Source organism: Eimeria necatrix, genomic scaffold (assembly GCF_000499385.1).
Source record: "Eimeria necatrix Houghton genomic scaffold, Enh_scaff114, whole genome shotgun sequence".
Lineage (NCBI taxonomy): Eukaryota > Apicomplexa > Conoidasida > Eucoccidiorida > Eimeriidae > Eimeria > Eimeria necatrix.
The window spans coordinates 24,228-36,805 of record NW_013651926.1 but is presented as its reverse complement, the minus strand read 5'-3'; the positions used below and the strand labels follow the sequence as shown (position 1 = coordinate 36,805).

Sequence of the window (12,578 nt, the reverse complement as noted above, 5' to 3'; positions counted from 1 at the left end):
AAGGGTTCAGGCGCGGCAGATGCGCTGCATTGAAATTCCCAGGCAGTTTCTTGCTTGGGTTTGCGCTGCTGCTTCCCGAGAGGCTGTACATTGGAATGTACGGACACTCGGCATTTTTCTCACAATGCTTTGAGCCCCCTAGATTGTTCGCCAAAGGCTTACCTTCATTGTGGAGGTCTTGCGCACTATAGCCACAGCTTGGGAGAACAGAAGCATCGTGCTTGGGAATCCACTACTTCTAAGTAGATGTGAAGCAACCTTCATATCGACTACAAAGGCTTTCCTAGTTTTCCGTTGCCCAGCTGTATTTTGAACCAGCTCTTCTTCCTGTCCTCTATTGGTCCTGCAGTAATCTACGTAATGTGCATCTGCAAAACAAATCTAAACGAATAGTCTCAACTTTCTGTTTGTAGGCCCAAACCAAGTGTATTCTGAGATAGTAGCAGACAAGCCCGAACTAGATGACATCCGACAATCGCTGCTAACGTGCGCATACAAAAGGGTGCGAGGATGCTGATAGCGGAGGCTGCCGGTTCTTTGCAGCACACAAAGCTTGTTGTACTGGTAGCTGGGACTGTCTTTTGGGCTCCAATGCGCTGTTTTTGGGTCTCAACACAACTGAACAACTTATTTTAGTGTGGATGCGTCTCGTAAGGCTGGCAGCGAAATAAGCCGCCAAAACGCCTCACTGCGGCGGCACCGCCGTCGTGCAGCAGGCACGGAACGGAGAGGGGCACGGGGTAAGGGGCTCCTCGACTGCAGTCGGGCAAGAGCTATAAGTGGGCACCTGCGCTGTGGGCGCATCACGTGACAACCCATAAAGAAACTCTCGCTGCGGTGTCTCAAGAACTGCCGTCGATGACAGTTGTTCAATCGGAGCAACCCGCGTGGAGGCTGGATGCTGCTGTTGCAGTCCTTGCGCCACCGAAGTGACAGGGGGCTCAGTTACTGCAGAGCCAGAGAGAAATGCTGATCGGGTCTCTGCTTGCTGCAGTCCCTGAACTAGCGCAACCAGTTCTGCAGCAACAGCGGAACCAGCAGCACCAGCTCGAAGGCCTTGAACGCCGATATGTGTCAGGGTCCAGCACCACTGGAATCCAGATACGCAGAAGCAGCGAAGCTGAGAAATCACTCACCTGCCTCCTGCGCAGCGTAGTCCGTTAAGTCTGAAACCTTTGAGCTCATGGGAAAATTGTTGCTGTTTCGATCGGTGCTGTTGCGATACCCGTTGTGACTTAAAATTACGGAAGGTTGAACGAGTCTCGTCTTCGGAAACGCCTTGGGGCTGCTATCTGCGCTACTGCGACTGACACTGGGGGGCAAATCGCCAGAGGAACCAAAATGCATACCCAAATCATACGGGTCGGCAGATTGGAGGCACGCCTCAGTCACAAGCCCGTAGCCAAGGCGGGGTCTGTACGGGCTGAGATGAAGCAGCGTTGGATGAGGCTCAGCGGAGGACACCAGCAAGCTTTCCCCCTCTTCGCTATTCTCCTGACCCTCCTGTGGACGAAGCGTCTCAAGAAACCCATAGTTCTCCGCTACCACGGAGCTAGCAGCAGCAGCTGCTGATGCTGCTGCTGCTGTTGCGCTGCCAGGCCCAAATGCTGGCGGCAAATATATATAAGGTTTGCCAAAGGCAGCCGTGTCAGCACTTAACGACCGTCCCTGCTGACTGCCAATCAAATCCGAAGACACGTCCAGCAGCTGCTGGAGCCTCGCGGATGCTGCTGCGGCTGCTACTGCTGATACGCGGCTAGGCGCGTCCACGTCGAAGGCGTTGCTGCTGCTGACAGCCGAACGTTCTGTTGTTGATGCTGCCGCTGCTGCGCTGCATGCAGCAAGTGCAGCAGCGTGTGAACGCAGAGCGGAAAAGCCCAATGCTTGGCACTTCAGCAGGTGCACTTGCAGCCACGTGCCTAGCTGCAGCAGCATCTGCACTCTTAAGAAGGATCTGCATCAGAAACAGAAAAGGCACACTCGGCTCACAACATAAAAAGTGGCGAACTTCCAAGGACAGAAAAGAACACAAAACAAAGCCGAAACCAGCGTTTCTTTAGCTCCTGGCTGAGTGTTGAGCCTGTAACGACACTATTTGCAATTGCGATGTCCGGTGTGTTGGCTGCCCATTCTTAGAGAGCTTAACGTATCAATCTAGCAAAACGTCAATGCTTTCTACATACAGAATATTCCTTACCGCATCGTCCGCCCTGTTACCTGCATCTGCTGGAATTTTAGAAATGCGCCACGGAGCTGTCGAAACCTACAGCAAGAGCAGCAGCAGTATAATTGCAATATAAGGAAAAACCACTAACCAGCTGAAAGCTGCTTTCTCTCTTCCCTTATTTGCACTCAGACCCCCTGGGGGCGCCTGCCCATGAAGTGGGAGAAGTCAGCCGTGCAAAGGCACGAGCACATGTAAGCAATGGCTGCTGTCGTCAGAGGGATGCTAACTATTATGACCCAACTAAGTTCCGACTACAGGCATGCCGCCTCTGCTAAGCTAGCTAATACCATTCATGACAGGACGCAACACTGGTGACATACTGGACCCTCTCAAACACAAACGCTACTCTCCGCAAAGCCGTTTGCCGTAAGTCCTGCGGAGGTGGGCGCTGTAAACAGAGCCACCCACAGCGCAGTCGCTGCAGCTGCTGTTCCTTCAGCAGCAGGCCCAGTAGCCACGCCGCTCTCATCTGCAACATACACAGCGCACAGCAGCAGCTGAGGCAGCAGCACCAGCTTGGGGAACTCAGGCACATGCATGCTAAATCAAGACACATAAGTATTGGTGAATTACTGTGCAACTCTCTGCCACAAAACCTAAGCGCTAACCTTCTGTCTGCACATCTCGCGATGGTCGTGGACGTGATTTTTGAGGCTGCTTAGTGCCGCCTGGAGTAACTTTTGCCGCTTCATCTCCAGTAGAATCATCAGCAAGACCACGGCGCGAACTCGTTGCTTTCCGTCCTTAATCGCCTTCCTCCAGCTACGGAAAGCCCACAAGAGTCGCTGCTGCAGTGACTGCTGCAGTGAAGCCACAAGAAGCATGACGGAACGCTGCCGAGGCACTTGGCGCATGGAAACCAGAAGCCTCTCGTTCACCTGCAGACAGGGAAAGGCGCGAGCCAACCAAGGATAAACTTAAACAGCTACGGGTCTCACTAGCTGAAGGAACCCCGCATGTAGCATGTGTGCCTGAGGGGCTGGGCCACCAGCTGCCAGCGAAGCTGGCCTTTGGTTAGTGTGACTTTGCGCATGAGCTAGCTAGCTGGTCATCCTGCTCCTCAATCTGTGCTCCTTGTCCCCCATAATGCCGCGGGATATGTGTTGGACGCTAGATGAGGCAATTGCTCACTTGCTGAATGTTGCTGCAAATTCTCAGTTTCTCCTCCATATTTGCTGCTGCGGCGTTGCGTTGCAACAGCCGCAGCACACTGCGCATGCGAGCCTTTATACAAATGAAGACAAGAAAAAGAGCTCTTTGGCTCCCAGCTACGCAAGCTTGCCTTTGAACTAACATGTTCCACATCAGCCGTTGCCAGCTCCACCTGAGCCGCCTTAAGCGCATCTGCTGCATAAGCTGCTGCAGTGCATCTTGCTGCTGTTGACGCATCAGCCTTGCCCCCCGCATTTTGCTGAAAGCTTCACCAAGCAGCCTGTGCTGCAGCCTCTGAATGGTGCAACAAAGCCTCACAGCCCGTCCCTTCTGCGTCTGTTGCTCTGCTGCCGTAAGCGTGCTAAGGAGGCGAAGCTTTGTAAAAGCTGCATGAAGCCGTTTTTCCACAGGTCGTTGTAAGGCGTACTTAAGCTGTTGATGCGCCACTTGCAATCGCTGCGTGGCTAGCTGGAGGTGGCCTGACGCCATGGTGGCAACGAAAGCCGCCGCCTGCTGCTGCTGCTGTCGCAAGAGTGCATGCAGCCTCAGACCCTGCACTGCCCACGCCTCTTCTTGCCTGCTGCGTAGTCGCATCCACTGCTGCAAGAGCAGTACTCCTCGCGATACCTGCGTGGCCCGGAGCTGTGCTGCTGCAGCGCTTGCTGCTGCTAGTGCCCGCAATCGCCCAAGGAATTCGCGAGCCCAGCGACGCGAGGCCTCCTTCACGAGTGCTGCTAGCTGCGCTAGCAACAGCCCGCGGGTTGCTGCGTGCAGCTGCTTTTGCAGCAGCAGTAGCTGCTGCTGGCAAGGGGGACGGTAAAGAAAATCCGGAACTGAAGGGCGTGACCTGAACAACAACAAGGTCATATTACCTTTGTTCACTACTTTGGATTCGTAAAAGCACGAACAAAGCTCGAAGCAGGCGAAACTCTGGGCGAAATCAAAGTCGTCTGTGCCACCACATAAGCAGAATTCCTTGCTTTTGCAACTGCATTTGATGCTCTTGCTACTATGTCTGTAGTGGAGCTGCACACGATGCTACGTAGTCAACTGGTGCTGCTGCAGCAAGCATGTGTTAACACAGTAGCAGCTGCAGCTGGGGGAAATATCTTGCCTCCATTTGTCCGCTAGGTACAATATGTGCTTAAGGAGGGCGTCGCGCTCAGTCGGGCTCTGCATGCCAAACAGGATGGTCTTTGCCGCCTTATGTTTTCTCGCTGCCCCCTGCTCCTGCTGCCTGTTTACTGCTGCCGCTGCTGCTGCTGACGCCACAATCTTCATGCGGTAGGGGGCTTTTCCTTTTGCTGCTGCCGCAGCAGACACCTTCCCTCTCCCATCCACAGCCCACGCCGACGCGATGGATGCGAGGGGTATCAACAGAGACACCTCAAGCGGCTCTGTGCTGCTGCAAAAGAGCAGGAGGTTCTGATGCAGCAGCAGATCTTCCTCAAGCCAGCGCGGCGGCAGGAGACCCCTAAACCTCCACACATGCGCCTGTGGAACACACAAGGTGCACAGGAAGTCACAAGATGAGCACGATCATGCTTTTGCTTCTAGTCTCGTTCCTGCTGCTGCTGCTCATGTTGCAAGTGGTGTCGATGTTCCTCCTGCCGTCGCTAGTGCTGCTTTAGGAATACAAGGCGTGAGGCTGCTGCGTTTGTTTTCGACGCAGTTGTGTTCCACAATCTGCAAGCGTGAACAGACAGTGCAACTAAAGGCGCGCAAAAGGCGGGTGCAGCAGCAGTAGCAGCAGCGCGAGCAGATCTACACCAGCAGAAGCGTAAGAAGCCTTGTGCTGAGTGGTTGAGCTGACAGACCTTAAGAGTTGTTTGGCTGGGAGATGGGAGAGCGAGAAGATCTCCGAGGTTTCGCGCTTCGAGAAACGCGTAAGATGGAGATGAAATGGCGGGCAGCATTTCAGCCAGCGTCCGCGTTTGCTGCTGCTTCTGCTGCTGCGGCTGCATGACTTGCAGCATGCTTTCACCGAGAGAGCCCCTTCGAGAAGAAACAAAAACCGTGCCGCCTCCAGGAACACCTGGCCTCTCCCTATCTACATGATGTGCTGGATTCGCTGGCTGCTTCGCTAGCTCGATGCTCCGCAGAGTCCTCGGAGAAGGTGGAAGCTGCAGCCCCAGATCATCTGGCTCAGACTCATCCACAGAGTCTAGGCGAGCTCGAGCCCCAGCAGCAACAGAGGAAGTGAAGATAGGCCGCACAGCGCCGTGGGCAGCAACGGGCTCGAACTGAAGCGAAGCAGCAGCTGCAGCTGCGGTTGCTGCTGCTGCCTGGGATGATGGATACACAGACGAGATACACGAAATACAAGTGCCACCAAACCCGCCAGCTGCTGCACGTAGCGCAGTGCAATCATATGCCTCACTATCGCTGGTGCTGCTGTCGCTGCACCTGCTGCTGCTTCTACCGCTGCTCGCGCTGCTGCTCCTATTGCTGCGCCTCCGCTGCCCTATTCGCTGTTCTCCGGCGCACCTCTCAACTGCAAGTGTCTCTGCAACAGCAGCGGACGCCGCCGCAGCAGCCGCTGCTGCTACAGCAACCGCATTCCTTGATGCTGCAGCTGCTGCACTTGCTGCAGCTGCTGCAGTCTTGCTGGTCTCGAGAAGCAGAGGGGCTTTGGTGCTAGCTCGCTGCAACAGTGAAGACAGTCCGTCAAAAGCTGAACTGCTGACTGAGATCAAAGACTGGCCTCCAGCCATTCCGCGTTCCCTGCGGGTCGCTGGGGACCTCCCGCCAACAGCAGCAACAGCGGGTGCTGCTGTTTCTGCCGTTGCTGTTGCTGCTGCTGCTGCTGCAGACCCAAAGGACGAAGCAGGAAGGGTCCTCGGCCTTGAAGGGATTACATGTCTCTCGCATGGCCCATCTGCTGCCAATCCAGGTGTACGTACAAAGCGCAAAGGGCTCGCTTCTCTGCTGTGTGGTGCGCCCTCAGCAGCTGCCACTGTTGACGCTGCTGCTGCTGCTGCTGCTGCACATGCTGTTCTCCCTTCGTGGTCACTACGCGGCTCCGAAATAGCAGCCGCAGGCTGTGCGCCCTCCGCTGCTGATGCTGCTGTGAGGCGAAGGGGCTGCGTTTGCTGCTGAGTCGCCATCACCGGCCAGCTGTGTTCCGAAGCAGCAGCTGCGGAAGCAGGCGAGATCCTCCGACACTTCAACTTGCTCCTGGTTCTGGTGCTGCTGCTGGTGCTGCTGCTGCTGCTGGTGCTGCTGGTGCTGCTTGTGCTGCAGGGGCTATGAGTGGCAGCTGGTGGTGCCACTCTATGACAGCACTCAGAATAACCTGTGGGGATTCGTGAAGAGCTGACCCAAGAACTGCAGCTCGAAGGACTTTGAGTTATGCTGTTAACGCAGCAACGGCGACTTGGGAAGCAACCTGAGCTGTCGCTCGGCCATCTGGGTGCTGCATCTGCATCAATTGCTGTTGCTGCTGCTGTTGCTGTTGCTGCTGAAGTTGCTGTTGTTGCTGCTACTGCGGCTGCCGCTGCTGTGTCTGTTTCTCCTAATCGTGTTTCTGTTCTTGCTGCCGCTGCTGTTGCTGCTGCTGATGCCGCTGCAGTAGGTAGCCTCAGCAAGGCGTTTGACCCCACCCCATTCCCAATGGCTTGTTCCTGCTGCTGAGGAGTGTGTTCCTGGTGAATGCGTTTTTGCTTCTCTTGTGTGCTCAAAACGGGAGGATCGAAGAGAATAAGCGTTTCAGCAGTCCTGCAGTGCCTTGAAGGAACTTGATGCACGGCGCAAGGGCTGCTGCCGCTAGTATTGCTGCTGCCGCCGGCATTAGTGCTTCTACTTCTGTAGCTGCTTCCTTCTCTCCGTGAAATCCATGATACATGTAGATTTTCGTCTGGGTCTCTAGGCCCCACTGCTGCCAGGACGCCCGTGAGCCCGCTGCCGACGGCTGCGAAAGTTTCGCTTTCGAGGGCGTCAAGGCCAGAGGAGCCCTGGGACACCAAGTGGGCCTCAATGTGTCCCGAAAGATGAGCTCTTTGGGCCATTTTCCAGGCTCGAGGGCTTCATAGGGGCCCGTAGTGGTTATTCTGCTGCCGCAGCGAGAATCGATTGTTCCTCTGCTGATGGCGGAGGCTGCGGGTGGGGCCCCCGTACCCTTGGAACATCAAGTTATACGCTTTTTCATAAAGAAACTGAGTCAGGGGCCCCAAATAAACAGGCTGAAATCTCTACTGCACCGGAAGAGAGCAGCAAGCTGTCGGCTGCGTTTGGCTGGACCTTCTCACAGTTCGGCGGCTTGGCCGTTACCACTTTTTGCAGATATATCAGGATCTACTGATGAGCATATAAACAACATAAATGAATTTGACTAAAACTAAGAAGAGATGCATTTATCATTCCGCGTGAGATTGCGGACTTTCAGCCGCCCTTTTGTCACAAGGACAGCCGGGCTTGGGCTGCGTCTGAGATCTGTGGCGCGTTCTTGCAGGAGTGTACATCACGTTCCCTTGTATTTATTTTTGTTGAAACTTACGTAAATATCTGTTCAAATTCCAAAATCAAGGCTACCTAAAGCAGGACCGAGCGGTGATCTCGCCACTAGCATCTGGCACTGTGACTCCTCAGGTCTGCAGCCCCTCTACAAGTGCTTCAGCAGAGCAGGAACCCATTCATTTAAATGTATTTTCTCTTTTCAGTTCTAAAAGGCATGATCTAAGTCAGGCAGTGTAGATGCTCTCACTGTGTCCTTCAGTTGCTGCACCCCTCTGCAGTGCTTGAGCTTACTCTATCTGCATCGGCTATGTGCACTGGATGGTTTGCATAGCCCTCTGATTAGTTGACACAGCACTCAGATGAGTTTATATTTGATCAAATTGCATCTGTTTGAACCGAAATACCCGTAGGGCCAAGCACTTGCAGTGGTTAGTGCAGCTGCTCTGCACTACCCGTAGACCTTTCCATAGCGCTGATTTGCACTCAATGCAGCCTCTTCTTAGCGGATTCCATTTAGCCGCAGATCCTTAAATTAGGTCTGCAAGAGCACTAATCCTTTTGCGCTGCTAGTTTGCCTTCCAAGGTTCCAGCTGTCATTGTCCCTTGCACACTGTGAATTCCGGGCTTAGCCAAAACAACTACGCATGCACTTCCTTCTCCAAGTTTTCTCTTCAGGCATCCAGCCGAAGCATTCGGCTCTTGTGGACATAGTTCACCCCACGTAGCCCATATACCTCACATTTCGCCCGTAGATCTCTCTTGTAGCCTATAGATCTTTCTTCTACTCTATAGATCACACCTGTAGCCTATAGAAATCACCTATAACTTAAGTGTGCGACTTCTCATTGCTTGCTCGGTAGCGCCTAACTTCGGGAAGGGCCCGGAACGAGGAGTGTTTTCTTATCTGCAGGCTGCTGTACCTCCCTAGCTAGAGCGTGCTTTCTCTCTTCCCACAGCGCTTCCAGTTATTCATCCTGTCCGTGCGTATCCTCAACTTCACGATCATTCTTGTACATGAAAGTCTACGGACTCAGTTTCAGGCCTCCCCCGAGCCAGCCGCCGAGATCAGTCGCTTTAGCCGTATAGCTTGGTGTGATGTCCTTACTTACAGATTGAATAGTTGAGACGTTTTCACTCATGTCTGCAAAACCGCGCTAGTAGGAAGTAAAGGCCTTCGGCGCCTGTTACTGGTGCTGGCTGGCCTAGTGCCATTACTGCCTTCTGCCATTAAATTAGTGTACGTGACTTTGGCGTGTCTGAGTAGACTGTAGTCACTGAAAAGTGGTACTTCCGGCATTTAGAAAAGGGGCTATTAGAGCCCCTTTGTTGCCTCTGTTTAGGCGTGATAAGGCCACACAATTCATGTAGTGTGTCATTTACTGCACTTGAGGAGTTTTGAACATGTCCACCTAGTTTGCCAAATAGAGCATCGCGCTAGGGGTCTGTCGCCGTTAGGATACTGCTTAAATAAACGACTCAATAAGGCAATGTCTTGTACAAACGAATTTGCACCTCATGCGAAACTCGTGAAGCGTTCGGCAGTTGGGCAATGGCCGTGCACATCACTGTAGCCGCTCCTTCCCGGTCTTAACACGAAAACTCTTTTGGGCTTCACTGAAGACATTCCCGGGAAGTTTTTGAGAAGTGCTCAGCGGTGTGTGGTGATTGGAACAGCAGCGGGACGAAAAAGGTCCCTTGCCTCGTCATCTGCCTCTTGAGACTCTTATCCCTCCCCCTGCCGTTTCCTAATGGTGCACTATTGGAAGTGACTCGATTATCCAGCATCCCGATGATATTTGACTCGATTGTCGAATATCCCGATGATATTTACTTCTTTTTGTCCCAAAACCCTCTTCTGCTGTATTGAGTAATTCCCTGGACCCTTCAAAGCCTTCATATAAGATAGCAAGAACTGCCCACTGGGGGAGGATTGGCCGCTGGTTGTGGGCTGCTTTGTTGAATACCGCTTCCAGTAGTTCTGAAATGCAAAAGTTTCTGCGGCACTCAATAAAGTTCTACTGGCTGTCGTACTATGGGCAGTAGTGATGTTCCCTCCCCCAAGCTCAAAAAAGTAACAAGGGAATGGAAATTTTCGTTTGTAAGGGGATCGCAGCTCATGGAAATACTACCGACGCTCAAGTGTGGAGCTCATGGGGTCGCTGCGGCGAACTCCTTACACTCAGGCGTAGCACTCAGTGTGCCACTTGTCGCCACTAATTTAGTCAGCAGCTTGTCCTAACCCCCGGAGGTGCTCTAGGCCACAAAGCCTGCCATACACTACTGCAAGTTCTTATCTGTGCTGCGTAAAGCCATACACTGGGCTTTTTGCCGATTCGAGCAGCAATGGGGATTTGGGAACAGTCAGACTTCAGACAGTTTCATTTTTCCTTCCTGGCGCCGCTGTACCAAGTATTGCTTTTTGCACACAGAGTTGAGCCTTCGATGAATGATTTTCCGCAAAAAAGATCATCATTTAGAGCAGAAAGCCACACAGATCCGCTACGTCGAGATGACACGAAAGTGGCATTGCGACTGCCTCACCGGGGCCGCTTCAAAGTCCTAGCACAAACCTGAAGTCCCGTTTTGAGGCTCCTTATGGCTGCGTAACCAATTTAAAGAAAACAACTTCGACACCGAAGCCAGCACGACACGCAACACTTTCGCTTACTGAGTAAGCTCTGAGAGACAGGTGGAGGCTCTGGAAGGTGGAAACCATCGAAGAGCAGTCGGCATGCCCACCACAATACGAAGGGTGTTTTGACAAGAAGTCGTACGAAGCGAGAGTTACGCATAATGCAGATTACGTAGTAAATACCATGAATTCAATGCATAATTAAATTTTGTGGGTTCAGATTAGTCTGGCGCTCACGGCTGGCAAGGTAGCAATGGCACAGGTTGGGGCTGTCTGGAGTGCCTGCACAGGGCAGAGATAGGTTGCGGAGAGATATTCAGTCCCATTTTTAATTGGAGTCCCGGGCTCTTTTGTCCAATATGTTTTGAACTTAAAGCGTACTTGGGCGAGACTTCAGCTCAAGTTAGACTCTGCACTTCCAGTAGAGTCGGCGCTCCAGTCATCTGTAGGCTGCAGCGACTGTTCAGCTCACTACGCATAATGTGCAGCGTCTGTGAGGCTTAACTAGCATTTTAAGTCCGTATTGGTTCTTTTGGTCATCTGTGTGTGCTCCTGAGTGCGTTGTTTGGCCCTTTTGCCGGTATGGAGAGGGGCCAGACGGCGAATCCTGTCGGGTTGCTGCAGCCGGGGGTGCGGCAGCAGGCAGAAATGGGTCCAGCTGCAGCAAATTTTCGCCGCGACATGAAAGGGAGAGTGAATCCCGTGTTCATGGGGCGGCTGAACCGCTGCGGCCAGGCCTGTCGCTTTTCCCCCTTTTCCGAAGGTCTTGTGGCCGTGGGTTCTTCGCAGCTGTTCGGCATGGCAGGCCCTGGCTCTGTAGAAGTCTTTGTACTGCAGCAGCCTCAGTCTCTCCCAGAAGCCCCGGAGCTGCCCCCTGGAGTCCGACACACTGCAGACATCCCCGCAAACCCCAGAGATGTGCTTCAGCCGCAGCGAGCTGCCATTTTGAACCACAAGGAGGCAGTGAACGACGTGGCCTGGTCGGAGTTGAGTGCGCAGACACTGGCAGCGGGGGGCGGCGGCGGGGCCATTACTGTGTGGCGGCTGGGGCAGCAGCAAGGGCCCCCGGGGCAGCAGCAGGGGCCCCCCGGGCAGCAGCAAGGGACCCCCGGGCAGCAGCAGGGGCCCCCCGGGCAGCAGCAGGGGCCCCCCACGCTGCCTGCAGCAGGAACCTTTGGAGGCGTGGCTGTGCAGGATCTGAAGGGCCACACCCGCGACGTGACCAGCCTGAGTTGGAGCTGCGTAGATAAGCGGCTGCTGATTTCTTCTGCGCTGGACGGGCAGCTGCGGGTGTGGGACATGCAGCACAGCAGCAGCCCCGCCATCCGCGTGCTGCAGCACAGCGCAGCAGCAGGCTCCTGCTTCTGCTGCTCCTCCCCTGGGGAGGCTGCGCTGGTGGCCTCCGTGGGCGCAGACTGCCGGCTGGCTGTCCACGACTTGCGCAGCCCGCAGGGGGCGGGGGGCCCCCAGGGGGCCCCCACAGCTGCCGCCTGGAGTGTTCCTGCACACCCCTGCGAAGCCCTGGCTGTGGACTGGATGAAGCACCGGCCCTGGCAGATCCTCACGGGGGCTGCAGACGGCACTGTGGCCCTGTGGGACTTGCGGAAAAGCGCGGGGGCTGCAGGCGCTGCAGCGTCGTCGGGGCCGCCAGCTGCTGCTGCTGCTGCTGCTGCTGCTGCTGCTTGCCGGGTGTCCAGCACCCAGGCGCACCAGCTCGCCGTACGGCGCGTGGCGTCTCACCCATTTGAAGCCCGAAGGTTCGCCACTTGTTCATATGACATGCAAGTCAAGATTTGGGACGCAGATGAGGGCACCACAATTTCAATTTCCCCAGCTTGCAAGGCCGACGGACAGACCAGCAGCAGCAGCAGCAGCAGCAGCGCGGCGCTGCCTTCGCCGCTGGTGCCCGGCAGCGGCTGGGTGCGGCTGCTCTCTTGCTTCGACCACCACCGGGAGTTCATTTTAGGCCTCGACTGGTCAGTCTTCAAGTCCGGCCTTATTGTTTCCACCAGCTGGGACCGCAGTGTCTGTGTCTGGAACGCAGACTCCGGCCCTGCGCCGCCGCCGGTGCCGAAACGGCCGCTCTTCCTCAAAATGAAAAGTTCCACTTGA

The 12,578-nt window shown here is 54.7% G+C and overlaps 3 protein-coding genes across 3 annotated transcripts; 1 reads left to right on the top strand and 2 right to left on the bottom strand.

The window, feature by feature from the left end:
- Positions 1-685: 685 nt before the first annotated feature.
- On the bottom strand, positions 686-3,973 carry ENH_00005190 (hypothetical protein, conserved; the record flags this gene model as incomplete). The annotated part of the gene is made up of 6 exons (XM_013578441.1): positions 686-1,017; positions 1,137-1,831; positions 2,198-2,263; positions 2,548-2,696; positions 2,836-3,105; positions 3,359-3,973. The coding sequence occupies 6 exons, from the start codon at positions 3,971-3,973 to the stop codon at positions 686-688; spliced, it is 2,127 nt and encodes a 708-aa protein (XP_013433895.1).
- A 444-nt stretch (positions 3,974-4,417) lies between these two features.
- On the bottom strand, positions 4,418-7,386 carry ENH_00005180 (hypothetical protein, conserved; the record flags this gene model as incomplete). Its single annotated transcript, XM_013578440.1, has 2 exons — positions 4,418-4,873; positions 5,197-7,386. The coding sequence occupies 2 exons, from the start codon at positions 7,384-7,386 to the stop codon at positions 4,418-4,420; spliced, it is 2,646 nt and encodes an 881-aa protein (XP_013433894.1).
- A 3,662-nt stretch (positions 7,387-11,048) lies between these two features.
- ENH_00005170 (peroxisome biogenesis factor 7, putative) lies at positions 11,049-12,578 on the top strand (the record flags this gene model as incomplete). Its single annotated transcript, XM_013578439.1, has 1 exon — positions 11,049-12,578. One exon carries the CDS (start codon positions 11,049-11,051, stop codon positions 12,576-12,578), a length of 1,530 nt encoding a protein of 509 aa, XP_013433893.1.